The following is a 26944-nucleotide window of genomic DNA, read 5'->3' as shown; positions in this document are numbered from 1 at the left end:
ATAGGTAGGGCTGCTTAGGCTCGTGACCTGATTCTGGTTTTGCTTGACGAGAGAAAACCTTCTGGCAAGCTCCCGCCCGCGTCCGCCCCGCTGCACAGCCTCTCCGGCTGCGCTGGCCCCTCATGCGCATCCCGCTTCTCCACGTGCCTGCCCGCCATTGAGGCTCGCCTGCCCTTGCCCAGCTCCCCGCCTCACGCCAAGGGCTTTCTGAAGGCAGCGTTCGTTCATGGGCGTCTGAACTGGCTCCTGGAGATGTGCCCTGTGGTATGCTGAGGGAGAGCAGCTCTGTAGGGCACGGAATTAAAAAACCTCTGTATTTAGCGCTGAGCTGTCGCTAGCAGAGTAATCCGGTGGTCTGTGTTTGGATATTCAGCTCGCATTAGCTTCAATCACGCACTCGATCGGAAGTCTCCTTCCATTAAGTCGTGCAGTTCTCATCCGCTGATCCGGCCGTGGTAGAGCTTACGCTGCCATCTGGGCTTAAAACAGTGACTTTCTGCATCGACATGAGTAATCTTCCTGCCTGACATCACGTAATCAGTGTTTCGTCTGAATGCATCTCAAATGCACGGGGCTGCGGGAGGAGCTGGGGTTCCCAAAGCTGCTTCTGCTGCGAAGGGCAAACGCGCCATGCCCTGGCACGGGGGTCTGTCCTGCGCCTGGGGAGCTGGGGCCGCGCGTGCAGCCCGGGTGATGCTGGTGCTCGGAGGGGTGTCCCCGGGACCCCTGTGCCTGGGGGGTGGGATGCCTGGGTCCTGTAAACCTCTGCTGTCAGCGGAGATCTGTCCCAAAATTCAGGTTGTGGACAAACTCAGTTGCTTCTGAGCCTGTGAGGTGGCTGTGGGCTGTGTTTCTGTGGATTATTTTTATCTCTAAATATGAAATTCTCTCTAAGCAGCATTTAAACCGAATGCCATTGCCCTGGCAGCGGTGGCTGCCCAGGACACCAAAGCGAACACGGGGAAGGTGGCTTCTGGCAAGAGAGCTCAGGCCGTTTCCATTAGCCTCTGTGATTTTTGGTATTGCCAGGGGTTGATTTTTAAAAGCGATAAAGTAATTTGTTTGAACTTGTTGGAGTCTGTTTAATGAGCTGGCCAAGCTCATTAAAGGGGATGATTACGCCGTGCCTGGCTGCCGTTCCCGCGCTCTTCTGGAGAGCAGGAGTACCCTGCATGCTCCGGCATGGCTCTGCAGCGTGCGCCCTGCGCTGAGCCCCACTCTGCGCATCCTGCCCGTGCCCGGTACAGGGGGGAAAATCCTCGGAGACCGCAGTCTCCCTGCGGGACCGCATTAAGCCCATCTCCGAACGCTCCCCGGCAGTCAGTCATCGGCAGGTGACTCGCAGGGCTGGGGTCTCGCTCCAAGAGGGAGCAGGAGCCCACCCGAGCTGCGTCTCTGCGGCACAGCCCGCACCCAGCCGCAGGGCTGTCCTGCGTACCTGTAATTGCTGGTTTTAACAATCCCTTCGTTACTCAAAGCAGATGCGTGGGGCTGTGAGAGCAGTGGCTGCCCCGGATGCGGGCGGGGGTGATGCTGTGCCAGGTGCACGCTGCCCCTCCTTGTGCCGGCAGGACCCCGTTTCCCACTCATTTCCCCCAGAACCGGCTCGGATGGGCCCTGCCAGAGAGGACACAGGCTCCATGGGGCAGCCCTGCATGTTGTGTTGGAAGAATCACCACGGTGAAGGCCCAAATGACATCTCTGTCACCCTGCTGTCATGTTTGTAGCCAGGCAATCAAGCACTGCAGTAATTAGGCAGGATGACCTCGCCCCACTTAGCGTAACGAGGGGGCTGCTGAGGGCATCCCCCTCCGGGCAGTACCGCCATGTGCCCTTGGCTTCCATCCTGCGAGGGGAGAGGTGCTTGGCTTTTGGGGTGCACGTGTGGGGGGACGGGGCTCCCGCGTGGCCTCTGAGACAGGAGTGGGCGTATTGCTCATGGGTCCGATGTGAAATGAGGGAATTAAATAATGAGAGCTTTTGTCATTCTGGTAACTAAAGGCTATGCGGGAACATCAGAGCCGCAGCTGGCAGGGGCCGCATCCCCGTGGTCGGGAGCCTGGGACCTGGCGTTCCTGAGGCCGTGTCTGTTTGCGACCCGGGCAGAGCCGTTTCACGCCGCAGCTCCCCAAGGCACTTGCCGGCTTTGGGCGCTGGGGTTTTGGGGGGCGATGGGAGATGCTGGAGCTGACTTCTCTGTGGGGCCAAGAGCCCGGGGGGCTCCATGGGGGCACCCATCCCTGCAGAGCGGCTCGGTCGGGCACCTCCGCGTGTGAACAGCTGCAGATTTGGAGACCTTGTCCCTCGTTTCCAGCTTTACAGAAAGCTGGTGCTCCCAGTAAGCTGGGAAGCTGAACCCTTATGGCACCCAACTCCCCCGCTGCCCTGGGACCTTTCCAGGTTTTGGGTTTGCTGTCACGCTGGCGGTTTACCCATTGGACCCGTGGCACTGCCTTTGGTTCCTCCTTTGCGGCGCAGCCCACGGTGGCGGCTGCAGCGATGGGTGGGTTTGGCGCGTGGCTGTGGGGGCCTGGTGGGTCCCCCTCCCTCAGGGCTGCTCGCTTATTCTCTGTTGTGCAAACACAGCGATCCCGCTTCTGTAAGGCGTCAGCCCGCTCAGCTCCAGCTCCTCTCGCTGCTTCTCATCTCTAGACGTGATGCTTTGTTAAACATTTTTTTGTTGAGTGGAGCCAAGAAGTCTTTATTCTGTCGTCTTTGATATGGAAAGTAAACAAGCTAATGTGAAGGCATCTTTCTGATGGCGCTGGGTTTTAGCATGCGGCAAGGCCAGCCTCGGTTCCTTCTCCGCGGGTGTTCGGCTTTCGGGGCGCTGCGTGCGCGGGGAATTTGATGGCTGTAGAGGCGCTGCCTGCGACACTGTTAGCAGGGATTCCATCACTCGTTTTACAGGCTGTAATATGGAAATGCTTTTGCTTTTAGAAATCCAGGCTGGTTTTGTGTCCTTTCCCCGTGCACATCCTCTTCTCCGGTCCCTGCTCCCCCGTTTACCCACCAGCGATGGGCTGGGGGTCTGCAGAGAGGCTCGTGTTTCCTGACGTTTCCGTACCTTTCCCCGTGTGGTTACAGGGGTGTCTGGCTGTGTGGGGGGCACAAGCCGTGAGGTCCTGCGGTTCTCCCCTGGCCTCAGCTGCGGTGGAGCTTATGCAGGCGTCGGAGCTTAAAACAACGTCTTCCTGCAGGAACATGAGTGATGATGGATCCTGCCCGGCAGCGGGGAGAACAGCCCCCAGCTCTCCACAGCTGCCCCACGCCAGGCGGGCACAGTACGCCAACGCTCAGGGCAGAGCGGAGAAATAAGGTCACTTGTTTCTGGTAAAGAAAAAAAAAAAATAATAATTCTGCTTGTGGCTTGCTGCAGTTAATTGTATCCTGCCCGAGAACTTGGGAAACGCATGGAATGACAGTTTTCTTTCCTTGTCCCTGAGAGTTTCCTGGGAAGGATGGCACATCCTTCCTGCACATGCCACCTGCAGATCCTGCCGAAATCCATAGCTTTATATTTCAAACGAACCCCTTTGCTGTGCCCGCGGTCCGCGCGGGAGCGGGTTGTGGTTTTCCAGCTGGGATCCAAGCTGGGCTGCGTTGGGCTCCCTGCAGCCACGGCCTCCGTGCCCGGGTGCCCTCCGGCTCCGCGTGCGGGGGCTGCGGAGCGGGGGGACCCTGCAGAAGGGGGGTGGCGTGGGGTGAGCTCGGGAGGGCCTGGAGTCCTTGGCATGTTTTCTGCAAAACACCAAGGCGCTGTGTCCCGTGGCTGTCTTCAGGGGAAGATGTCAGCCCACATAACCATTCCCCAAATCACCTCACCGAGAGAATGTTTTTCTGCCCTCTCGGGTTAATCCGAAAAGGTCGTATGTGACACTGGTGCGTGACTGGAAGGACGGAGGCCTTTTGGGGACTTTTCCTTAAAAATAGCAACAGCTGAGCGCAGCCCCGTTCCCTTGCAGCGGGAAACGTCCCGCGGGCGCTGCGGGAGCTCTGTGCCGAGCCCTTCTCCGGGCTCGTTCTTCCGCAGCAGCGTGTCCCGGCAGGAGGGGTGCGTTTTCCGGGGAGCCTTCTCCCTGCGGAAGGCCGGTATCTCGGAGCACCCTTCTCCCGGCAGGCGTTGCCGGGCTGGGTGGGTGCGGAGCGGAGCGGTGGGCAGTTAACAGCTGCGGCTCACCAAGGAGGAGTGCTGCTGCCTTCCCGGAGAGGCCAGAAGTCCGGGTCATTTTCAAAAGCTCTGGTTTGCAGAAGAAAGCGGGGAGAGGTGGAGAGTGGATGGGAAAGGTCAGCATTCATTTCAGCAAAAGCTTGTGTCGGGTCCCAGGTGAAACCAGAAATTTGCATTTAAATGAATATGTATTTTGAGACACTAAACCCACAGGCAGAATAAAGGCTGTGCTTCGATGACAAATACATCCCTTCTCCTGCCTCCAGCCTTCAGAAATAAACCACGTCAGCTAAAGCAGTTTTTCTTCCTTTTCTGAAACCCACAGCCTACTGTAAATACTTCATGTGGACCTCAGCTACTGAAACTTTAAATGATAAAAGAAAATAATTGGGTGGATTTGCAAGGTCTGCGTGTGATGCAGAGGAGACCGACCTGGGAGCCATCCCACAGTTCCAGGTCAGCTTCTCTTTCATCCTAAAATCCAAATTAAGAGACGAAATTCAGCAGCAAGCAGCAGTGTTGGCGCTCGGTCTCTGACACCGCGAGCTGCCGGCGGCAGAGTCCTGCACAGCATCTTCCGTGCCGAGTCGGTGCTTTTGATTCTGGCTCGGCGCTGGGCTGGTGTCAGGCGGCGTTGGGAGCGCCTGGGGAGACGAGAGCTGACCTGTTGCCTCCGCGGCGTTGGGCCCTGCGGCAGCTGCAGCGTTCGCCCGGCCGCGTCTGCCGAGGCGGCACGGCCAAGGGCTGCTGGGGCTGCGGGCCGGGCTGTGCGAGGGGATGCAGCGGTCCTGTGCAAACCGGAGCGGGTCTGTGGGGGCACGGGCACCGTAAAACAGACAGCTGTGGGGCTTGGCTGCTGTTACAGGCTCTCATCCGAGCGCGTTTTTCTCTCAGATTTTCAATGAATAAAACAAGGGCTCTTTGCTGCGCTCTGAAGTCGACACCCAGCTGCTCAACAAGCTTGTAAAGCATTTAGCTGCGGAGCAGAGCTGCGATCAAACGTGCCTGCCGTCTCCACTCGCACGCTCTCGGCGCGGGGCCGACAGCTGCCGGGACTCCCTGCCTGGCAGAGGGGATGCTGCCTGCCTGCTCTGCCCGGCCACGGAAAAGGGGAAAAGGGGCCAGGGCCGGTGCCCCTTCCCTTGGAGAGGCCATGTTCCGTGCCCGCAGCGTCCCCGCTCAGCGAGGGGCTGTCCCGGAGCACGCCGACGCTGGCGCAGCCATCCCTGGGCCCCCTCTTTGGGAAAAGGGCTCCAGCAAGGTTTCCCCCCAATTTGTGCTTTTCCAGCCCCGTGAGAGGCTCTCTCACCAAGGATGGGCTCTCCAACAGAGATCACGGGTACTCTGCACAGCGCCCAGCATGTTACCTAAGCTTTATTCCGTGGTGTCACTGGTAAAATAACGTTGTCGTCGTGGAGATTTACATCACACGGCGCTGGTGGCTGTATCTCACTTTCTGCTGAAAGCAGATTTATTGGAAGCTTTCCCTGCCTGCCCCTCTGTTAGTGCGGATCGTTTACACCTCAAAACGGCTCGCCTCCCTCTGCCTAGGAAACCATCTTTTGGGAGGATCAACAATCTTGCAGCCGAGTGATATCCATGGTTATAAAAAAAAAAAATTCATTTTCATTAGTATTCAGTGAGCAATGCGATGTCTCCGGGGACAAAGATCTTCCCATCGCCGGGTAAATCGGAGTTCATTATCATGTTAATCTGACTGATTACGCTCTCCCAGAAGGCCTCCACATATGGTCACTTCTGTAGCACAAATCAGATCTGGTTTGCTCTAATCGCAAGCCTTGCGCTCTCGCTTCCTCGCCTGACTCTTTATTCTTGAGCTGCAGTTCAGGGGATAGAAATATTAATTGCTTTTGAACCTGCTTTTCGTTTTTGAATCAAAGTTGGGATTTTTGAGTTTGGGATTTGCCCGTATTTTCTGCTGGTTTGGTTTGGTTCCGTGTTTGTCTGCAGGAGCGCGGGCTGTCCCCTCTCCCCTCCGTCCAGGAGCCTGGGCAAGTGAGCAAGGAAGTGATTTTGGGGGAAGCTGTAAACCTTGGCAATGGTCTTGGTGGAGGAGTGGGGTACCGGAGGGCTGACGTCTGGCTTGTGGGCTTTCTATGCTTGCTCAGGTCCTACAGACGCTGCTGGCCCAGGGCTTTACTCCAGCAGCTCACTCCCAGTTGTTCCAGTGGCGTGCACACCGCAACAGCAAGGGTTTGGGGACGCTTGTGGAGTACAAGCAAATTAAACAGCTCATTCCATCTTCCCGGCGTGCTGGGATGCTCGGGCTGGCCCTGGCCTGCGGCTCCGTCCCGGGCTGCTTCGCCGGAGCGGTTGGTGCAGCGCAGCAGCGGGGACCCCCGGGGCGGCTGGTGTGGGGCTGCGTGCTCGGGGAGCTGCCGTCGTCCCGCTGCCGCGGGGCCGGGGAGGGGAGAGCTCAGCTAGAGCGCGGCTTCGCTAGGCGTTTCGGTAACTCTCACCCCTGTGTTTCTTCCAGCGCCTCGCTTCGCTTTTGTGAAAGGTAAATTTTTTATGAACCGTTTATACTTTTCTTCCCTCTCTCCCATGAGCTTTTCGCGAGCTTCCCAGCAGGAACGTTGCCAAGAAAACCGAAGGTGCCTGCTTTTCTGCTCGCGAGTAGACAAGATGTGTCAGTTCTGTTGTTTGTTTTATTTTGTTTTTCATCAACTGTCTGTGCAGTAGCATTGACCATAAAGAGCAGAGCTCGTTCCTGTGAGGTCTGGAAGAGGACACTGCTTGGAAGGGGAGATTTCCTGCGGGACCTTGCAAATCCCCGCCGCTCTGCGGGGCAGGGCCTGGCTCCGCTGGCAGCGGGGGCTGCCCCGTGCCCAGTGTCCCGAGGGGTTTTTTGCAGCACCTCTGCCTCTCTTTGGGGGTTACAGCGGCATAGTCGGGCGGGTGCTGCCGATGTGACTGCCGTCCTTTTTTTCTGCCAGTGGCTTCTGGGTTTCAGAAGGTCTGACCCAGCTTTGCTGAAGTCAGAGGATGCTGAGCCAGGGCTGACCGTTCTGGGATCCCCTGGGAACATGGAGCTTGGTCCAAGGAGCACCAAGTTTGCACTGGTGCCACAGTACTCTCCAGCCAGCATGGCTTCCAGGAACAACTGCAAAAGTTCAGGTAGAGCGTTACTTGACACCAAGCCTGTGGCGTCTTGTCCCGCTCCGCACTCAGAGGAAGCCTGCGGGCGGTCGCTGAGGCTGCGGTTGCTCCTTGTTGAGTTGGAAGCACACCCATCCCGTTTGTGGAAACAGAACCGGGCACCTCTGCCGTGCACCGGGCTGCGCAGCCGCTGTGGGTGAAGCTGGCACGTACGCGTTTTTAGTTCCTGCGTGCCGCAAACAGCGTGGCTTGCATTAAAAGTGTCTCCGTCTGGTAGGCAGCAAGGAGGGCTCGCCTTCTGACAGGGCAATGTTCGTCGCCGGGTGGTCACTGTGGACGTGTTTGTTAGCCTGTGAGTAACCTGTACCACAGTTGGTGGCACCAAGAGTATTTTGCGTGCTGACGGCAGAGAGCCAATTTGAACGAGCGCGCGCATGGAGCCGCTCCAGAGTTGCACGAGTGAAAAAAGTGACGGAGTTATTGGAAAAACCAATTTGGTTTTATGGAGAGAGGTTTTCAGTGCCTCTAAATTGTAGACATATGACTTCCAAATTTGATTCATAGGAGTAGCAGGGTAGCAGTAAATAGCAAAATGTAAGGCAGCGTGCCATCCGTCCCGGGGACCTGGCGCGCGGATTGCCAGGGAGCCGTGCCCGGGGCTGCGGGGTGCAGCGCTCCTCGCGAAGGCTCTGCGGCGGCACCGTGCTGACACCGGCGGGGGTCTCGTCACGCCGGGTCGTGGTGAGCAGGTGAGCACGTCCTGCCCTGTGCTGATCAGTGGCCGGGTGCGTGGAGGAAACGGTGTTCCTGGTGATGAGAGAAATCACTGATTCAAAGCGATGCTGGGGCTCTGGGTAACCACATGGGCGTTCAGGGGAACACAGAAAAAAACCTGTTTCTTGACTTAAATGAGCCAGGGTAGTAGATTCTGCACAAAATAAGATGTCTACCTCAGGCTTTGCAGAGCAGAATCTTTTTTTCTTGTCCCCAAACTCTCCTGTTCAGGTTTTCCGTTGCCGTATCGCACGCTGTGGTGCTGTGAAGCCCCCGTAGATGAGTGTGGCTGCGGTGTCCCAGGGCTGTGGCTGCGGGGTCCCTGGATTAAACCAAACATTTCCCAGAGAGCGGTTCCCTGCTTTTCAAATGAGCCAGCAAATGGCTGGGAAAGCAAAGTCTGGAATTGCTCCCGCTCCGTCTCGCTGCGGGGGTCTCTCCTCGCGTAGCGCTGGGTGACGTGTGGCCTCGCTGGTTGCTGTACCGCAGCGCACCTGGAAACTGCAACTGCCTGCAGCACTGGTTGGGGTTGTTTAAAAAACTTAAATTTTTTTTTTCTTTTAATTATTTTTTTAAAATCCCCTGTATTTAATCCATGATAAATATTTGAACAGTGTTGAATTCGCTGTTCTGGCAGAAACTGGTGCCGTGTGTGTTCTCGGCTGTGCCTCGCTGAGGCGCGTTTCGCTGGGGGAACAGCGAACAGATGGGCGCGTTGCCGGCACCGCGGCAGCGGGATGGGAGCCCGAGCAGGCGCTGTTTCTGCTGGAGCTGCTCGGGTTTATTTTGGGTTATGTAAAACGCAGGAGCCGGCGGGTGCTGGCGGCCCCGTCCCCAGCACTCAGGGTCCTGCATGCTGGCAGCCCCCTGCTCGGGACAGGACTGCCTGGCTGGGCGCGGCGCCGGGGCTCCGTCCGTGCCTTTCAGAGGAGCTGGAGCGGGCAGGGAGCAGGGAGCTGCCGGCCTGGGATGGATGGGGCTGGGCAGCGAGGAGCCTTTCGCCCAGCCGGGCTTGCTCACAGCGCAGGGATCAGCGCCGATGAGGGGCCCAGCCCTGCAGCATGGGTCATGCCGGGGTCTACCACCGCGGGGACGAGCCACGACAGCATCACGTTGCTGGTTCTCTGCTCTGCTTCCAGCAAGATCCTTGGTGAGAAAATGCTGGGGCTGTGGGGATTGCGGCTGGAGAGCTGCGGTGCCGACGTCGGTACTGGGCTTTGCAAGGGCAGGGGAGAGCGCGGGACGAGTTTTCCAAAGCCCTGCGGAGCACAGGGCTGTCAGGATGACCTCCTCATCAAACCAGGAGGTCAAACCTCGCCAGATGCAGCGGTGAGGCACGGACGGGTTCCAGCCACTTCGGTTTGGGGCACGCGGGGGGCAAGAGCCCGATTGTGACGTGGGATTTAAAAACGTGCTGAGCTGCTGCCCCAAAGTGGAGCCTTTCGTAAACGGGGACACAAGCAGAAATATCAGCGGCTGAAATTCCACGATGGAGAGCCGTGAAGGGCCTTTTGCATACACCAGCACGTCAAGGCTTTTAAAAACTTGCGTGTGGATTAAATAAGGAATTGACAATCCGGAGTTGAAGGCTCCGAGAGCCACTTCATTAGTAACTGTCCTTCTCAAAAGCTTTATAAACTTCTGGCAAAACTGCCCTGGTAAGTCCTGAAGGCAGAAATTACTGTGTCAGCTAGGAGGAAGGATTACAGATAACAGGGAATTAATACTGAAATGCATGTGCTCTAAATGTGACGTGGTTATAATTGAGTGTAAAACCCCTGTCCGTGCTCCGAGTCTGCTCCGGTGGGCGCGGTGACGGTGGGCTCTGGCAGCCGGCCTGGGGGCTGTGGTGGGGCTGGTGGCAGTTGGGGCGTCGGGACACTGCTCTGCGTTGCCCACCTCGCGGCTTGCTCGTGGCTGCCCTTCGCTCATCGGGCGGCTCTGCCTCTGCGGGACGACGGTTTGCGTGCGGCTCGTCCCCTGCCGGGTTCCCGTTCCTGGGCACGGACCCTCTCCCCTCTCCCGAAGCCCTGGCTGCGCCGGTGCCTCCAAGAGTGTCGTCTGGGGGCTTTGGATGGCGCTGGGGCTCCGCGGTGTCGCTCAGCCGTTTTTGGGAGCAGGGGTTGAAGCCTGCAGCACCCCGAGCTCGGCAGCCTTTCACTGAGCACTCGCTGCCGGCCGGGTTCTCGGTGTGTCCGAGCCGGAGCTGCCGCAGGCAGGGTGGGTGACCCTGGTCCCTTCCTCACCACGACAGCGTCCAGCGCCATGCAGCCCAGCCATGCGCCCGGTGCCCTGCTTACGTGGAGCGAGCGCATCGGCTGGTGCAATATCGGCAAAATAGCCAACAATAATACATCAAAATAGTGAAGAATAGTAATAATGCTGCTGCTTTCTGTGCGACAGAGCGAGGGACAGGGCAGGAGAGCAGCAGTTGCCGGCGGAAGGTCTCGGCGCCGGCACGGGAGCAGTGGACAGCGCGAGAGCTGCGCGGTGCCCTGCGCTCCTGCCCCGTCGGGGCGCGTGCCGTCCCCTCGGGACACCCGGCCTGCGTCAGGGGGCTGCAGGGAGCGAGGGGCCGTCGCAGGTGACGCGTCCCGGCACAGGTTTGTGGGCTGGAGTGCTCCGCTCCAGGCGTGGTCGCAGATCTCCCAGCTGGCTGTTCCCCGTCAGGCAATGAACATTCTCAGGCCCATTCGCCCCTCGTGCTGCAGCTCAGCTGAGCCGCCGGCTTACTTTGAGCTGTCAGTCAGGACTTCGCCCTGCCTGCAAAGGGAACATTAACTTTGTCCGAGGGATAATAAATCCCAGGCTCGTCAGTACAATGCCAAAGTTTGAAAATGAAGCACTTAAACGGCGCTATTGCAATCAAATTGCTAGCAGAAATCTCTTCGTGTTGGTATGGAGCTGGTGGGTCTTTGATCTCTCCCAGCTCAGATGTTGCTGCCAAAGAGACTTAAGCTTAAACTTCACTTTGCAAAATAGACTTTTTTTGACAGTTTCCTTTAAAAAAATAATAATCTCCTAAGCTCAGGCAGCAGGGAGGAATGGCCGGCCCCACAATGAGATTTCCAAACCAAGTCGCGCAGAATGGAGCCGCTTTTGGCTGGAGCTGTCCCTTCAGTAAATCCTGTGCTTAATCCGCAGGGTGGCTGAGGGGGAATTCGTCATTTCGGCTCCAGAAGTGCGAACGCTGTGGTGGGATGGGGGTCCGGCAGGGACGGGTTGGGTGGGGGCTGGTGGCCGGTGCAGCCCCGGGGCCGGTCGCGCTCCCCAGACCCCTGGGATCCCGGCTGCGCCCTGGCAGAGAGCTGGGATGGGGCCACGCGGCCGAACTGGAGCCAGCTGGGGCGGGAGCTCAGCCTGGCGGGTCGCGCAGCCCTGGTGCCCCTCGTCGGCCCTGTTCCTGCTCCTCTCCTCTCCTTTTTGGCTGCATGCGTGGGGCAGATCCAGCCCTCCCCGGGCACTGGGGCTGCTGGAGTTTCCCCCCGCGTAAGGCGTGCATCACGCCTGCTTGAACGGTGCAGACCATCCCCTGCTTTTTCCTTCGCACTGGAGCGACTACACGCCCAGCATCTCCCCGTGACCACACCTCCTGCTCGTCAGCCTTGCAAAGCCTCGGCTGTGAGATGAGCACGGTGGTTGGGGGGACCAGCCGCTCCCCACAGCCCCTTGGACTTTGGGCTCCCCACTGCCATCGTCCCCTCCCCAGGACCAACCCCTCCGCCGGCTCCGTGCTCCCGGCCAGCGCAGGGTGTTGGTGAGGAGCCCTGCACAGCACGAGCCGGTCTGGTTTGGTGCTGAGTCAGAAGCTGTTTCTTGTCTCACAGCCAAGTTTTGCAGTGCAAGCGTGCTGAAGAAGATGGGAAGAACCTACCCACTGGGGGATTTCGGAGACCACTGGGCACAGCGATGCTCGAGTGAGTAGGTGGTACCCAGCCCTCGCCGTTCCCTGGCAAGGAGCACGTTTAAGGCTGGCTGCTGGGGGTTTTCCAGCAGACAGGTCACTGTGCCATCCCCATGCATGTCGGCAGGGCCCGGCTGGCTGTTGGCCGGCTGCGGGAAGGGTCTGGTTGTGCTCAGCCTTATCGCAGAAACTGGCCTTGCTGGGCTGGCGCTGGTCGTGGAGGCGGGGGCGTGGGCAGCAGCGGTGCTTGGGCTGGCGTGGCAGCTTGTGCTGTTGTATGGCTTTGGGCTTGGTGCCGCGTGGTACTCGGTTAAGAAGCTGGAGTGAAACGAAACCGTCATGGCAAATGGTTTTTAAAAATGGCTGTGCTACCGGTCTCTGCAAGCAAGACTTCAGGACAGACCTGGGTCTTGTCCTGCAATGCAGAGCCGCCCCTTGCTGCATCCCATGGCTCTGGAGCGTGGCTGGGATGCAGGTGTGCTGCCGGAGAGCTGTCGCGCGTGGTGGGATGAGGAACGCTCCTGCCTGGAGTGGGTACACCATTTGTTTTCAGATGAGCTGCTACTTTTAAGGTTTTTTTGGGTTTTTTGTTTGGTTTTTTTTTTCTTTTTAGCTGTGGATGACCCTAATTTTGGCTGAGGAGCTTAGAAAAGCTAAGAATGCAAGGTTACTTTAATCTTCTTAAAGTCTAAAAATCATCTGGGATTCTTCTGTTTGATAGAGCTGGAGGCGCTTATCTCCCTGTAGAAACCTTGTTTCTGTTTTGCAGTACGTTCTGCAAAACTCTTCTGCAGTAATGGGTGCCAAATTCCAGCATTCTGCACTTAGGAAACTTTCCGGATGCCGATGCCTGGTGTGGCGAGGTGCTCGGGGGCTGCTCTGCATCCCGCCAGGAAGGGGAACCACGATGCTGGGCTGGCAGCATCCCTGGTGCCATGCCGCAGGTCCGGGGCCAGCTGGGTCCCGCCTGAAGTTTGCTGAGCTCTCTGGAGAAGCAGACCCTGCCGTCCTCAGCACAGGGAGGTTCCTGTTGCCGAGCCACGGGATGAATTTGCCACTGGAAAATCCCAGCAGGATCTCGCTGCCATCGGCACAGCACTATCTTTCTGTCCCCCCATTAAAAGGGATCATAAAACTCCCTGGAGGAGCTCGTTCCTGAGGCCACCGCCAAACCCATCTCCTCCCCAGCAGCGTGCAGTGAATCTCTGTGTTAAGCTCTCGCCCACATGCTGATGCTCCTCAGGTTCCTTGTAAAGATGCTGCAGCTGGTCGGGCTGGCCTGCGTTGTAGAGGAGCAGCACGCGTAGCAATGGGTTCCCACAGCCAGCAGCACTCCTCTCCTGCGGCAGTGTACCCCTCCGCAGGGTCTGTCCCTCAGCCAACTCCCCTCCTCTGTGGGGAAGAGCCCCCCGGTTTGGCCGCGGCGGCAGGAGCGGAGCCTGCGCCCACGGGTGCCCATAGCTGTATCACAAGGCAGTGCACCCCCGAGCCCTTCCAGCCTCCGTCTGCCTTGTCCCTGGGTCTGTTCCCAAAAGCCACCTGCTGCCCTCACGAGCCCGGCCACTCTGCGGAGATCCCACGGGGCTGAGAGTTGGGCTGCTGGGATGTTCTCCGGGCTCCGGAGATCCCCTGGAAAAAGGGGAGTGCCGTGAGATCTGGTCCCAGTGCCATCCAGTGCCCTCGGATGAGATGGGGTGCGAGGGAAGATGTGTGGGCTGAGCTGAGGGGGTCAGGCCCCCCGACAGCATCTCCCCGCGCCGCCCTGCACTGCTGAAACCATTCGAGTTCCGCTCATGCTTCAGGGCAACACAGGGCGTGACTTGGGGACCATCGCAGAAGAATTCGGGTTTGCAGATTTGTGCCTGTGCTGTGGTGCAGCCTCCTGCCAGCAGTGGCTCATCTCCGTCTGGTTTAACGCAAACCCGGGCAAAATGAGGGGCTGTTATGATTCGGAACGGCTCCAGGTGGTACCCACCAGAGACTGGCCGCCCGTGTTACCCTGCCGCCAGCATCAGCACAGCCGCGCGGGCTCCTGGCACAGCCGCTGCCGCCGCGCCCTCTGCAACGCGGCCTCTGCCAGGAACGCTCCATATTATCCTGCTCCGCCGCAGAGCTGGGATCAGTGACGGTAACGCACCGCTCTGTGGTGCCGGGGCACGGCTGGGACACCATGCTGTGCTGTCTGTTGTTCCTCAAGTTTTCACACGTCGCAGAGGTTTAAGACAAGGAGAAGTCACTAGCAACTGTTGGGATTCAGCAGCAGACGGCTCTGCGTGGCGCGGGTCAGCTCGTGTGCGGCGTTCCCGCTGCGTGGGATTGGTAGCGGTGCAGCTGCCCGCGGGCTCTCCCTTCGCCTGCTCTGCCGAAAGGCTGACCTCAAAATTCCAGACCTTCAGGCACATACCCATCTGGCTTCGTGAGAGAAGACCAGAACGCAGAACGTTTAAGCTGGTGTTATGCGATAGACAGCTCTTTTAAGCTGTGATTTGTAGAGACAGTTCGGATAATTTCCTGAAAGACATACTGGTAATGATTAATTTAGAAATGTTTAATCCAAGTTAGGGAGATCAAAGCGGCAGTGTTCCCCCCGCAGTGCCGTTTGTGTTTTTACGCTGTCCGTGCATTCTGTTGGACTGGGGGATGCCTGATTTGTCCGTCGCTGTGACTGCTTTGTGTTAGACTTGCAGAGGAAGGCATTACGCAGACGCTGGTGCTGGTTTGGGGCACGGGTGCGGAAGGGGAGAGGAGCCTGGAGCAAGCCCTGCGGCCCTGGTTCGGGAGGTGGAGGGGCGGGGGGCGGCGGGAGCCGCCCCTCTTGCTCTTGTCCTGGGGCTGGGGAGGCTCAGGCTTGGGTGGATTTTGTGGCTGGTGTCTGTAACAGACATTCCCAAGCGTGAGAGCGGGGTTGGCGGGAGCGCGACAGAGCCCAGGTGACTGCGGCGTGAGGGGCGGGGCGGGGGCTGCCTGCGCGGGGCGGGGTCCGGGCGGGGCTGCCAGATGTGCCACGCACCGCTGGCGGCAGGGACCGCATGTGCCGCCGCAGCCGCTTCGGCTGTAAGCGCCCTTCGGGTCCAGTTTGGAATAATTTACGAGCGCGTCTTTATGCAACGGCCATCGCTGTTACACGGTCCGTTGTTTAACCTCTGTGCCTGTGTCATGGCCCTTAGCTCAGCCTGCGAGTGATCTTTCCTAGGGAAAGAAAATAAAACCAGCATTTATTTCTGTTTTCCAGTGTTCCTAACGCACTCACAGCTGGCCTGGAAGGGTATTTCGTGCCGGATAGACGAGCAGGGCTTGGGTGTTTGTTCTGCTGCTCCGAGGATGCTGCTGCCGTTCCTCCCTTCCCAGTCCTCGTTGCAAACCCAAATATTGTCAAATGAAAGAACAGTAAGTTGCTTTAGCGCAGGAGAAGGGATTGGGATTCTGGCAGGTTTCCTTACCCCTTTCCTCTCCCTGCCCTTGTACCCGAGCCGGGCGCACAGCCCGTACCGGCTGGCATTTGACGGTGATGGATGATACGTGCAGAGACTCGATTAGCCTATTAATAAAGCGCGATCTAGGCCACGCTTTTCCAGGCTGGGGACCTGAATCTGTAGTCAGGCTCGGAAATGAGTGGCCTCGTTTCCTGAGAAGTGGCCGGTGGTGCTGGTGGCCGCCACGTGCCGGCGAGCCTGGCCGGCAGCCCCCCGCTCAGCCGAGCCAGAGGAGCTACGCTGCGCGTCCCTGGGCGGCGGCAGGACGGTGGGACAGGGGCGCGGGCCTGAGGGTCTGGTTTGGGGTGGGAATGGATGGGCACTGTAGCCGCGGGGACCTGGCCCGGAGCTGTCCACATCCGCGTTCCCAGCGGGAGAGGCAGCTCACGGGACCTGCCGGTTCCCAGCGGCACACAAGGGAGCCAGGGAGGCTGCAGGGCCAGGATATTAATTTAGATGTCTGAGTATGGAAATAGGAATTTGACACTTTTTTCCAGTGCCAGGTGCGTTTGGACATCACAGCAAGGGTAACTGGCGGGCTTTGCTGGGCAGCACCAGCGTCCCCCCAGCCTTGTCCTCTGCGCCGAGGCTCCCGCTGACTCCCGTGCGCGGCTGCCCGTGCCGCTCTGTCGGCGTGGTGCGACTGGCTGAGCGCCAGTGCTGCAGCAGCCACCCCAGCGGGACACGCTCTCCCAAAGGCGCAAGCCGTGTTTGCGGCCCGGGAGCCGGGGTGGCCTCTGCTCCGGCGGCAGCGCAGCCGGGGGTCACCGCGTCGCATCGCCTCCTCGCTGCCTGCCGGGCTCTGGTGCCGAGGGCAGCTCGGTTTAGCTGCTGCGTGGACTTCACGGCTTTCTAAACGAAGCGCAGTTTATTGACAACGCAGAGACATTTACCGAGCCGCGGGAGCGGGTTAATGCCAGGCCGCGGGGTTCCCCGGTTGCACAGCCGGTGTCTGCTGAGCGATTGTTTGATCAGATAGCGCGCGCGTGAGGTGTGTTTGTCGGGAAACAAACCCGTGTTGTCGAAGGGAGGCAGCGTGGGCTGTCAGGCGCAGCCTTTGATCCGTGGAGGTGCCGCGCTGTGAGGCAGGTCCCCCATCGACTGCAAGGTGAAGCAGATCTCCTGGGTGCAGCACAGCCGTTCCCGGGCCCTGCTGCCATCCCCGGAGTGCGGCTGAGGGGCCCGATCCTGCCAGCGCGTCCCCCTCAGCTTGGGCACCATTTGCTCTGCCGTACGGGCCAGAGAGAGCAGGGTCCAAACAATTTTGGCTCTTCTCCCTCCCTGGCTCCAGGTGAGCGGGTTTCCCAGGGCTGCATCACCTGGTTTAAGCTTTTCAGAAATAAACAAAATACTGAGTTTGATCCCAAACCTGGCGCAGAAAGAAGACCCCTGCTCAGGGGGTGAGACCACTGCCGAGGTAGGGCTCTGCTGGTGAAGCACCAGGGAGGTGGTGGCATTTGCACCATCCTTGGCGTCACCTTGGAGGTTTCGGACCCTTCACCCACCCGGCGTGTCCCCGCTCCTCTGACCGCTGCCCTTGTCCTGCCGCTTTGTAAATGGGTTTCTTTGTCTTGCAGAGAGATGCCAAGGGCCAGTACCTGTTCGACCTCCTCTGCCACCACCTGAACCTGCTGGAGAAGGACTACTTCGGCATCCGGTTTGTGGACCCCGACAAGCAACGGGTGAGAGCCCTTCCTGCCCGGGCTGGGCGATGGGGCTTCCCGCAGCTCGGTGGTGTCGGACTTGTCCTCGCTGCTGCGGCCGAGAACCAGAGCGTGAGGCAAACGGCTGCGATGAAATCCGCTGTAGGCAGGGATGAGGGGCTCTCCCCTGCCCCTCTCCCTGCCCCTGCTGCTGGGAAGGGGACAAGCCAGGGGTTGTGGGTGCCTGACGGGGTCGATGCTTTGCCCGTGGGACGAGCAGCTACTCCTGGCCCCTCTGAGCTCCCTGGGGAGACCCCCCCGCCCCTTCCCACCCCTTCTGCTGGAGCCAGGGCTGCGTCCCATGCTGCAGCCCCAGGCGGGGGGGGCCTGGGGTGCAGCTGGGCTCTGGCAGCAGCCGCCTCAGTGTCCCGGCCCCGCTGATGCCTCCCCGGCGTCGGTCGGGATGCGCGAGCCGGAGGAACTGAAAGCATCCTGCGTGTGCAGAGTGAGAGGATCTGGCGCTGTTGCAGAGGCGAGGAGGGAGGTCCCCTGGCGCTGGTTTGCAGGACTGTTTCTAGCGCAGAGCTGCGTGTTAACACCCAGATTCGGCCACACGACAGCTTTGTGCCAAGAATCCCAATGCCCGTGCATGTTGCCTCGGGCGATGAAGAGTGAAGCAAGATGTGGGAGCGCGTGGAGCCGAGAGCCCCGTGGCAGGACCCGGCCTGCCCCAGCAGCGCAGCTCGCGGCACGGAGCAGTGCAGGGTCCCGCGGGGTCCCCGGGCAGCTGCACAGGTTGGGGCGGAGGGCGGCACGGCAGGGACAGAGCCCTGTGTGTGGGTCCCGCCGAGCTGGGTTTCCGTGGAGAAGCTGTGTGAGTCCTGCCGCTTCTTCAGGGTCAGCTGTCCACGCTCCTAAAGCGAGTGCAGAATGTACGCTCTGCACAAACACGCGTTAGGTCGCGACGTGCTGTGAGAGGGCTCAAGGTTTGTGGAGCCGAGCGCCGGCGGGCAGCGGCTCCCAGCGCGGAGGCAGAGCTGGCACGCTCAGCGATGCCGCAGATGCTGCTTTTATCGGTGATTTGCTTCTCCTGGGAATAACCCGACCCAGCTCAGGCCTCAGGGCTGAGGGAAGAGCCCTCGGTCAGCATTGAGCAGCATCCCTGGGGGGCTGCTTGGGGCAGGGAGACCCTTCGGCGTGGGAGCCAGCCCCAGCCCTGCAGCTCGGGGACGCTGTGGCCGTCAAAGGCTGCCCATGTTTCGTGTTCCTGGGCTGGAAGTGCTGTGTTTAAACCGTGATGAACTCGGCTGTCACCTCAGCCCATTATTTCTGATGCACAAGTCAATATTCCATATTGAAAGTGTGCTCTGCCACATGCAGGGCTGGGGAGGGGTCCGGGGGGGCACGGTGAGCGGGGCTGGGCTCTGCTCCTGCCTGGGGCTGGGCCAGGAGCTGCAGCGCTCGTGTGATGCGGGAGAGGCGGCTGCTGCAGCCGGCAGCACGCTCCGGGCATGGCCGCAGCTCCTGCCAGGAGGCAGCGCAGCAGCCTTTGAAAACCTCTTCATTTGGAAGCGTGGCCGCGGGGAGCCTGCGTGCTGCCCTGGGGCTGCTGCCGGTGAGACGGTCTATGAGAGCACGGGGCCGCGGATGACGGAGACGCTGAGAAGTGAAGAGAGAAAATCCTGCCTCCTTACCATCATTTCCCAGTGCTGTGCTGGGTCAGGGGATGCTGACGCCAGCACTCAAATCATTTCAGCCCGGGGGATGCTGGGGCTCGGGCCCTCCCTTGGCTGGACAGGCAGGGGCTGCAGCCCCCTCCCACCTCTGCCGCGTGGTTTACAGACCTGCCACAGCGCAGGCGTTTACTTCAAGCAGATGGGTTTTGTTTCTTTAATTTTGCCTGTAATAATCAGTGTTATTAACTGAAATTATTTGTTACCGAGTCGCGTTAACGACCTTCTCTTTCCTTTTAGCATTGGCTGGAGTTTACCAAGTCGGTTGTGAAGCAGATGAGGGGTGAGTATGGCTGCGAGCAGCCGTCCTGGGCCGGCGCTGCGCGCTCCCTCCCTTTTAGATGTATTTCCGTTTCTCCAGTCCTTGCGCTGGCAAGCGGGGTGCGTGGCTGGCGGACGGTGCCGCGGGCAGCGCCCCACGGCTTTACCGGGGACATCTGCTCCCACGATGGCCACCGCGGTGGGGAGCGGCCCCGTGCCCATCCACTCCCTCTCTGCCAAGGGCAGCTGGGTGCGTTTGGGGGTACCAGGGAGGGCAGGTGGGACCCCCAGGAGTACCTGACCCTCTCCTCGAGCAGGGTTATTCAGGAGGACGAAGGGGACGAACCCCGTCACTCGGTGACCGCGGTGTCGCTGTTCTCCCCACAGCCCAGCCTCCCTTCACCATGTGCTTCCGCGTGAAGTTTTACCCCACGGACCCTGCTGCTCTGAAGGAGGAGATCACCAGGTACGGACGGGGCACGCGGGGACCGGCGCTGGGCAGCGAGGGCTTGGCCGAGGCAGGAACGCACCCCGCTGAGCTTCGCTTTGTAGTCACGGGAGAGCAGCAGCCGTTTAGATTTCCAGAGAAAGCCGGACATTTCTGGGTTCTCCCAACTGCGGGGCATCCCTGCCCGTGCTCCGCTGGCGCGTGGAGCCGCCGTGGCTGGGGGGCAGTGCTGCCCATGGGTTTGGAACCACTGGCATGGTCTTCAGCTGCGGTCAGGTGCAAAAACGACGTTACCAGGACAAAGCACTTGGAGCACAGGACTGCTCACCCTAATGTCCATCGTGGCTTCAGTACCATCCTGCCAGCGTCAAACGGTTCCTGGGCTGCACCAGCAGCCTGCCCTTCCCTCTCCAAAAATCTCTCCTTCCAACTGGACCCCCCGGTCCCAGACAGCGCAGGAGGGTGGGTCCCAGCAGGAGCAGCGTCTCTCCTGCGAGAGCCCGGCTCTAGTGCTCTTGCCACGGCTGATCCAGCCGTCAGTGCCACTGCCTGGCACGTCCTTAGCTCGGGGTGTCCTTGCCCCTGCCTGGTCGGGAAGGGTTTGAGTGTCTCCAGGTCCCTTGGCGTCTCCTGGCAGTAACTGGCCACGTCCCGTTTACGTACGGGGCATGAATGCTCTGGGAGCGACGGGTGATAAACTGCAACCCAGGAACCTGACAGCGCTTCTCGCGAGTTTCTGTCTCTAGGGGCTCTCCCTGCCGCTCTTCCTGCCAGAAGGAAGGACGTGAGGAGCGCTCGGGGGGAAATCGCAGCAGCTTTGGAGAACAAGCCGTGAGCGTGGCTTGCCGGGGCACGACAGCCCGGGACCCCCGCCTGCGGCAGCCTGGAGGGTCGGGCCCTGCCTGAGGGCTGGCGCCTCTGCTAGCGGGTTCTGTGTTTCCCCCAGAACCTTTCGCCGTTATTGCTGTGCGTAATTCCTCCTTGTCTGCACAAGGGGTTGTCAGGGAGGGGGCAGTAACAGTGGGCTTGCTCCCGCAGACCGCTAAGAAAGGTACTGACTCGGTTCAAAGTGCAAAAGTGTTTTGGGGTGAAAACTGCCGACTGCTGACCCCCTGGAGCCGGGCCACTGATTCTCACAAGCTCCAGGAAGGAAATATTTCACTTTCCTTCTGCTTTTCATCATTGCCTGTGTCCCTACGTGAGGTCCAGGCGAGGGAGATGATCTGGAGAAGCGACGTGAGGGAAGGACTGCAGAAACGCTTCTCCGACTGTGCCCTGGGTCCAGGCGTGGGGTGTGAGGGGGTGCAAAACTTTTGGATGCCATCTGCCACAACCCAGTCAGGGCTCCAGACAAAGCCAATGAGGTGGTCTGTGAACGAAGGGTGTGGGGAAAAACCATTACGATTTGTGTCTGCAGCTGTGGTGCTCCGCTCTTCCTGCATCGGCTCCTACCCGCAGTGTCCTCTAGTCCGAGGGAGGAGATTGGCAGTCCTGGAGAAGGAAGCCCCCCACTCACCTGGGAAAAACGGGGACAAAACCAGCACAGGCTTCTCTTGGTGTCTTCAAAGCGGGCTGGCAATGCCACGTCGCGCTGCCGGCAGTCAGCCGCTGCGGATGGCGGGACCCCCAGCGTCTCGGCCCCAGACACCCCCAATGCTGGCAACCGCCCCCGTCGCTGGCGCGGGGTGGCTCTGTCCCGGCAGCTGGAGCCGGGCAGCCCCGAACCTGCTGCGCTGCCGCTCTCCTCGGCCCTGTGTGCCATCGTGTGCTCCCGATGAATGGCCGGGGTCTGTGCTAAGCATGTCGAGAGTTAAGTAGGCTTACTGATCGAGCTAAATATATTCCAGGATTTAATTCTTGGGATTTTCAGTCTATTTCTGCAGGCAGCAAATGGGAGAGAGTGTCTGGGCTTTTGCAGCCTGTTATGCTGCCTGTTTGGAATATTCCTGTGCTCAGCTTTTTACCTCAGCTTTGCATTAATAAATTCTGGGTTTTTTTGCTGGGCACATCAGTTACAAGAGGACGACGACGGTGAGGTGTTTCAAAAGCTCTTCTGGAGTTTGTTTTCCCCATGATAATGTACAAAACTAATGAAAGCTTTGCTTGCGTTTCATAGAATTACCCAAAACTAAAAAAACCCAGATGGTGTTTGGAAGCCTGAGAAAGTTTCGTTTCTCTGGTTCTGAGCATAGAGGGGAGATGCAGATGAGGAGGGGGCATTTGTGAAGAGCCCTGTGTGCGTTTGCTGGGCCTCTTTGAACGCCTCTCCGTGTCCCAAACGCCACTGTGCCTGCTGCTGCCAGGCCGTGGCTGGGATCAGCGTCTGAATGGGGCTGAGCTGTTATTTCATACGGGCACGGTTCGGGGGACCCGCAGAAGCGCACGGGAATAGTTTCACACGGATACATCTCCTTGTTTTGCTGCAGAGACACTTATTTAGTTTGCAGATTCTACACTTGCTCCCAGCAGCTGCCACCCTGTGCAGCCGTCAGGCGTTGGTTTAAACGGGAACTGGCCCGAGACACCGTCCCTCAGCGCCGACAGCGCTCACTGGGCACTGGGCTGTGCAGACAACACGTTATTTGTATTCCATCCCTTCAGTCAGAGCTCGGCAGACAGCCCTTGTCAAGCGCAGTTGGAGAACTGAGGGGCAGGGCAGGGATTTGCCCTTGCGAGGGGGGAGCTGGACCCAAGGGCATCGGGGCGATGCCGGGGGGCAGGGGATGGCGGCTCAGCCCCATCGGGGGAGCATCTCTGGGTGAGCACCTCGGGGTCCTCACCCTGTGCCGGGGAATCCCTGGCCACTCCACTGGCAAGCAAAGCGGTGGCCGCCGGGGACGGAGCCGGCCCGGGGGCTCGCTGATCTGAGCTCGGGAGCATTTCGCATCTGCAGTGTCCTTCTCCAAGGCAGCCTCCTCCCGCAGCCCAGGGCTGCCCCAGGAAACTCCTCTTCCCAGGAGAGATTTCCAAGGCTTTGGAGAACCCATTTGGCACACGCTGAATGTTTTTGTTTGCCAGGTTGGCTCAGACCTACAACCTTTCCCTGCCTAAAGGGAGCAGGGTCGGGGGTTGGCAGGGTTAAACCTGTCTGATGGCGCTGGTTTTGTGAGGGCTGGGCTGGGGCTGGGGTGCCGACGCCGCTCGCCAGCCGAGCCCGGGGTCTGGCCCCGTGCGGGTCAGTGCCTGCGCCGGCAGTGGGGCTCGTCACCCTTGGCGCTGGGAGCCATGGCCACCAACTGCCGGGATGGCCGGCGCCTCAGAGGCGATGGGGGGAGAAGCAGGAGACCGTGCTCTCCTCCCCACCGATACAGCGCGAGCCTGGCTTCAGTCCTGCAGTCACCCCGGGGCTGAGCTCCAGCCCCAACGTCGCCCATGGGTCCCCTGTGGGTCCCCACGGCGCCTGGGTGAGCCCCCCGTGGGGGTGGGCTGCCTCTGCTTGCTGCTCACTGTGCCTGCAGCTGAAACCTGGGCTTGAGATTCCCTTTCCCTGGAGCGAGTGCACTTCAATATCTGGGTTTCTCTTTAATGTATTTTATCAGTGAAAATTAGTGCTTTATCTCATCATAAATATGGATTTGAGAAATGAAGCGTGGCTGAGATATTGCAGAGTGCACGTCGGTTACTTGAGTGCATTTCTGAGCGCTGCTATTTCCATTTTGCTCCCTCGCTCTGCAACTTGCGTTATAGCATCAGCAGCTTTCCCCAGGCACACTGCTCATGGCTCAGCCTGTTGCTGAGGTTTCAGTTTGTTCAGATCTGTCGTTCCTCAGCACAGTTTCTCTCTTCCCGGGGCTCTGGTGCGCAGGGACCGGGCTGGGCGAGCGGGAGAGGCAGCTCGCTGGAGGATGCAGCGCGGGTCGTTGGCGAGCGTGGAGGAGGGAGGGGGGTGCCTGCGCAGGGACTGGGGAGGACAGAGTTGGGGAAGGAGAAAGATCACGGCATGGGGAAGCTGAGCCACCGGGCGAGGATACAGGACTGGGAAGCACAGCTGTCACTGGTGGGCTCAGGACCATGAGATGCCCGTCAGAGCATCACCCTGGGCACGCCAGCCCCCGTGCCCTTGTGATGGGCTGGGGCGATCGCTCGCTGCCTGGCACCGCTGCCCGAAGCACAGTGAAGCATCACCGGGGTGGCGGGGACCGGCACCTCCTCGGCTCAGTTTCCTTCTTTCCGCGTTTTTCCCAGGGGGAACGCTCACCCCAGTATCTCCGTGCCCGAGGGAGCTCTTTGTCTCGGCCAGCGGCACTGCCTGACGTGAGGGGCCGCGGCGGCAGGGAGCCGGATCGGCGGGGACCTCCGCCAGCCTCGCGTCGGGTGCCGGCCCTGAGCAGGCGCTGCGTCCTGCGGGCTGGAGTGGGGCTGGGATGCGCGGATCTGGGCCCGGCAGCCCCATCGTGGGGGCTTGCTCGCTCCCGGCGAGCGTAACGTCTTGTCAACAGGCTGCTGGGAGAGACACGGCGGTGCAAGTGTCTCGAGGCAGATACTCCACGTCTAAATTGCCTGTTTAGGTAATTTAAACTTTGTTTAATAAATGGACTCTCTCTTCTGTCCTCAGGTATTTAGTCTTCCTGCAGATCAAAAGGGATCTCTACCATGGCCGCCTGCTCTGCAAGACGTCGGACGCTGCTTTGCTGGCCGCCTATATCCTTCAAGGTAATGCCACTTGACAAGATAAATTTACTTGCCATGCTAAGCGCTGATTACATTATTTCACTTACAACAGATCACTGCACCGAGAATACAAATGTCATCCTGCCAGCGCGGGGCTCGCGCTTCCAGTCGGCGCTCATGCCGCGCAGTGCTGGGCTTGGGGAGGGTGCGCAGTGATGTTGGGATCCCACCGGCGGCAGACGCCCCGCGCCGTCGGCTGCTCCCAGAGCCATCCCATGTGGTTTCGGGGCAGCGGCGTCCCCTTGGCTGGTCCAGCCCGGCTCTCCCAGTGCTCATCCGGGCGCAGAGGCAGCCCTGTGACAGCGCGCATCCGGCCGGACGCTGAGCGCGGATCGGCAGGCTGTTTGGAAGGGCTGGGTGCTGCCGGTGCGGCGGGAAAGCACGCTGACATGCCATGCTGTCGGCATCGTGGTGCTGGGCCTGTGAGTGGGCTTCCCTGCCTGGGGGGGGCTCGGCGTGGTGCCGGGACCCCTCTCTGCCGTCCCCCAGCGCCTGGGGTCACATCTGCAGACGAGCTGGGCAGATGCGCCCCAGCAACCAAAAGAGACAAATTTCAGCTCCGAAGCATTTTTGAGTTATTTCACAGTGCTGATGTGTTCCCCCCCCTTTTAGTGTTTTAAGCAGGAAACATAAAAAATGAATGCAATGTCTACATTTCACTCAGGACTCGAGGCTGGAGGGAATTAAATGGGAGCAAGGCCCTCTCATCCCCAGCGGCGGGACGCTGCCGGATTACCCCAAATCCCAGCGGAGACACCCGCCCAGAGCCCTGCAGCAGTGAAATGCCAGTGGCGATGGTGGCTGGCTCCCGCGGGGCGCTGGGCGAGGGCGCGGCGCTGCCTCAGCGGGGGCTGAGCTCGGCGATGCGGTGGGCTCGGGCGTTCCTGCAGCCGGGTCCCCGTGCTGGGGGTCGGGGCGGCGGGGGCTGTCGGAAGGACAGACCTGCCCGGGGGGCTCAGCCCTGCCAGCGGCTGTCGCAGGCGGCTCCCACCCCGCTGCAGGATGCCCTGTCCCCTTGAGCACCCCGCAGCGCTTCCCCGGGCGAGGGGACGAGGGGAAGGAGCTTTTCTCAATGTCGTTTTACAGATTGCTAGCTGGTTATGTATTTTTCGGGGCGCGGTTGTGTCTTCTGGGTGAGCAGAAGTCGCTCACTGCCTTGTTCCCGGCCAGCTGGGATTGGGGTGGGGGCCGGGGTGCCCAGGGTGCTCGGGCTGACCCCCCATGGCTGCCGCAACACCGACCCAGCCTGGCTCCCGGGAGGCTCCTGGCAAATAGGTCGAGGAATTAATAAATTTGGGACAATGACCATCTGCTGGCGCGTGCTCCCAAGCAAACAGTGAAATTAATAAGACACAGCTAATGCCTCACAAGCGGTCCCTCCCGGTGGGAAGCATGGCTGGATCGGAGCGGTGTTCCCAGGATGCTCTAAGCCCCGACCCCGCACCCGGGCACCACCAACTCGGCTGCCGAGGTGGATGCTGCCGGGATACGGACGTGTGCTGCTGGGATGGGAACGCAGGCTGCGGTCTGGGTCGTGCGGGTGTTCCTGAGCGGTTCTGTCTCCCACCAGCCGAGATCGGGGACTACGACCCGGGGAAGCACCCAGAAGGCTACAGCTCCAAGTTCCAGTTCTTCCCCAAACACTCGGAGAAGCTGGAGAGGAAAATTGCAGAGATCCACAAATTGGAGCTGAGGTATGGCCGGGCGGCTTCGCTGGGCGAGCGTCAGCTGCTGCAGGGATTACTGGTGCTTGGCTGATTTGTATCCCGGTTTGGGATTTCCAGCCTTGCCATGGGATGAGCGCTGGCTGCTCTGGTCCGTCAGACCCAGCTGGGAGCCAGCGGGGCTCTTGGCAGCGACGGTAAAAGCAGGAGCACGGAGCAGAGCAGGCTGTAGGAGGGCAGACGGGTTGGTGGCGTAGGGATGTCACAGCAAATGGCCCTGCGAGAGAAGCGGCCGTGTCCCCACACCGCTGCTCGCGGCAAGGAGAACGTGATCGAGCGGCCAAAGACAAGCCAGAGGAAGTGCAGACAAATAAAAAAATACAGCAGCAACGCGATGGTCTGGTCCTGGTGCCAAACCAGCCCCGCTCCCTCCTGCCCCGGGGAGGGCCGGGGGTTCTCCTGCGCAGCTGGCACAACCCGGGGGTCCCTGCTCTTCCCCGGCGGGACGGGGACAGTGCCCAACCGCTGTCCCCAGAGATCCCCTCCTGCCCTCTCCCCTCCTGCCATCTCCCCTCCTGCCATGTCCCCTCCTGCCTCCGCCCCGCTCTGGGGACGCGAGGTGTGGGAGACAGCAGCCCCCCGTCCTCCCACGGCACCGGCAGTGCCTCGGGGCCGATTCCCGGCGGACAGCCGTGTGCCGGACCTGGAGCAGCTGGCGGGGTTCTGCCCTCCCAGAAACCCAGCAGAGCCGTGCTCTCATGTTGGGTGGGCTGCTGCCTCCTGCCCAGCGAGCTCTGCTTTCCTCCCCCCGAGGAAACGCGTGTGTAATACAGCCCCACATTTTGCAGGTGCCCCTGGGCTTTGGTCCCTCCCGGTGCTCCCGTGTTTCTCCTGCCGGACCCGGCTGGCGGGGGGCTGGGTTCCCGTGCTGCTCTCCCGTGCAGCGGGTTGTGCTGGTGGATGTGCCGGGAACGCACCACGCCTGGCGCCTGCTCTGCACAGAAACCCTGTAGCCGAGGGCTGACTTCCATCTTCCTCTCTTCCATGTGATATTCTCTTTTTCCCCATTTTTCCCCTCCTGT

The 26944-nt window shown here is 60.1% G+C and overlaps 1 protein-coding gene across 2 annotated transcripts in view; it reads left to right on the top strand.

Annotated features, from left to right (window-relative positions):
- Positions 1-26944, top strand: part of FRMD5 (FERM domain containing 5) — a 78527-nt gene that overhangs the window by 40632 nt on the left and 10951 nt on the right. For both annotated transcript variants that reach the window (XM_086757524.1, XM_086757523.1), the window contains exons 2-6: positions 17020-17124; positions 19059-19101; positions 19467-19545; positions 24083-24180; positions 25769-25892. In XM_086757524.1, the coding sequence (XP_086613650.1) occupies positions 17020-17124; positions 19059-19101; positions 19467-19545; positions 24083-24180; positions 25769-25892 (449 nt within the window). The remainder of the gene's footprint in view (positions 1-17019; positions 17125-19058; positions 19102-19466; positions 19546-24082; positions 24181-25768; positions 25893-26944) is intronic.

This window comes from Chlamydotis macqueenii, chromosome 12 (assembly GCF_036417535.1).
Source record: "Chlamydotis macqueenii isolate bChlMac1 chromosome 12, bChlMac1.mat, whole genome shotgun sequence".
In the NCBI taxonomy this organism is placed as follows: domain Eukaryota; kingdom Metazoa; phylum Chordata; class Aves; order Otidiformes; family Otididae; genus Chlamydotis; species Chlamydotis macqueenii.
This window is presented reverse-complemented; position numbering and strand designations above follow the sequence as displayed.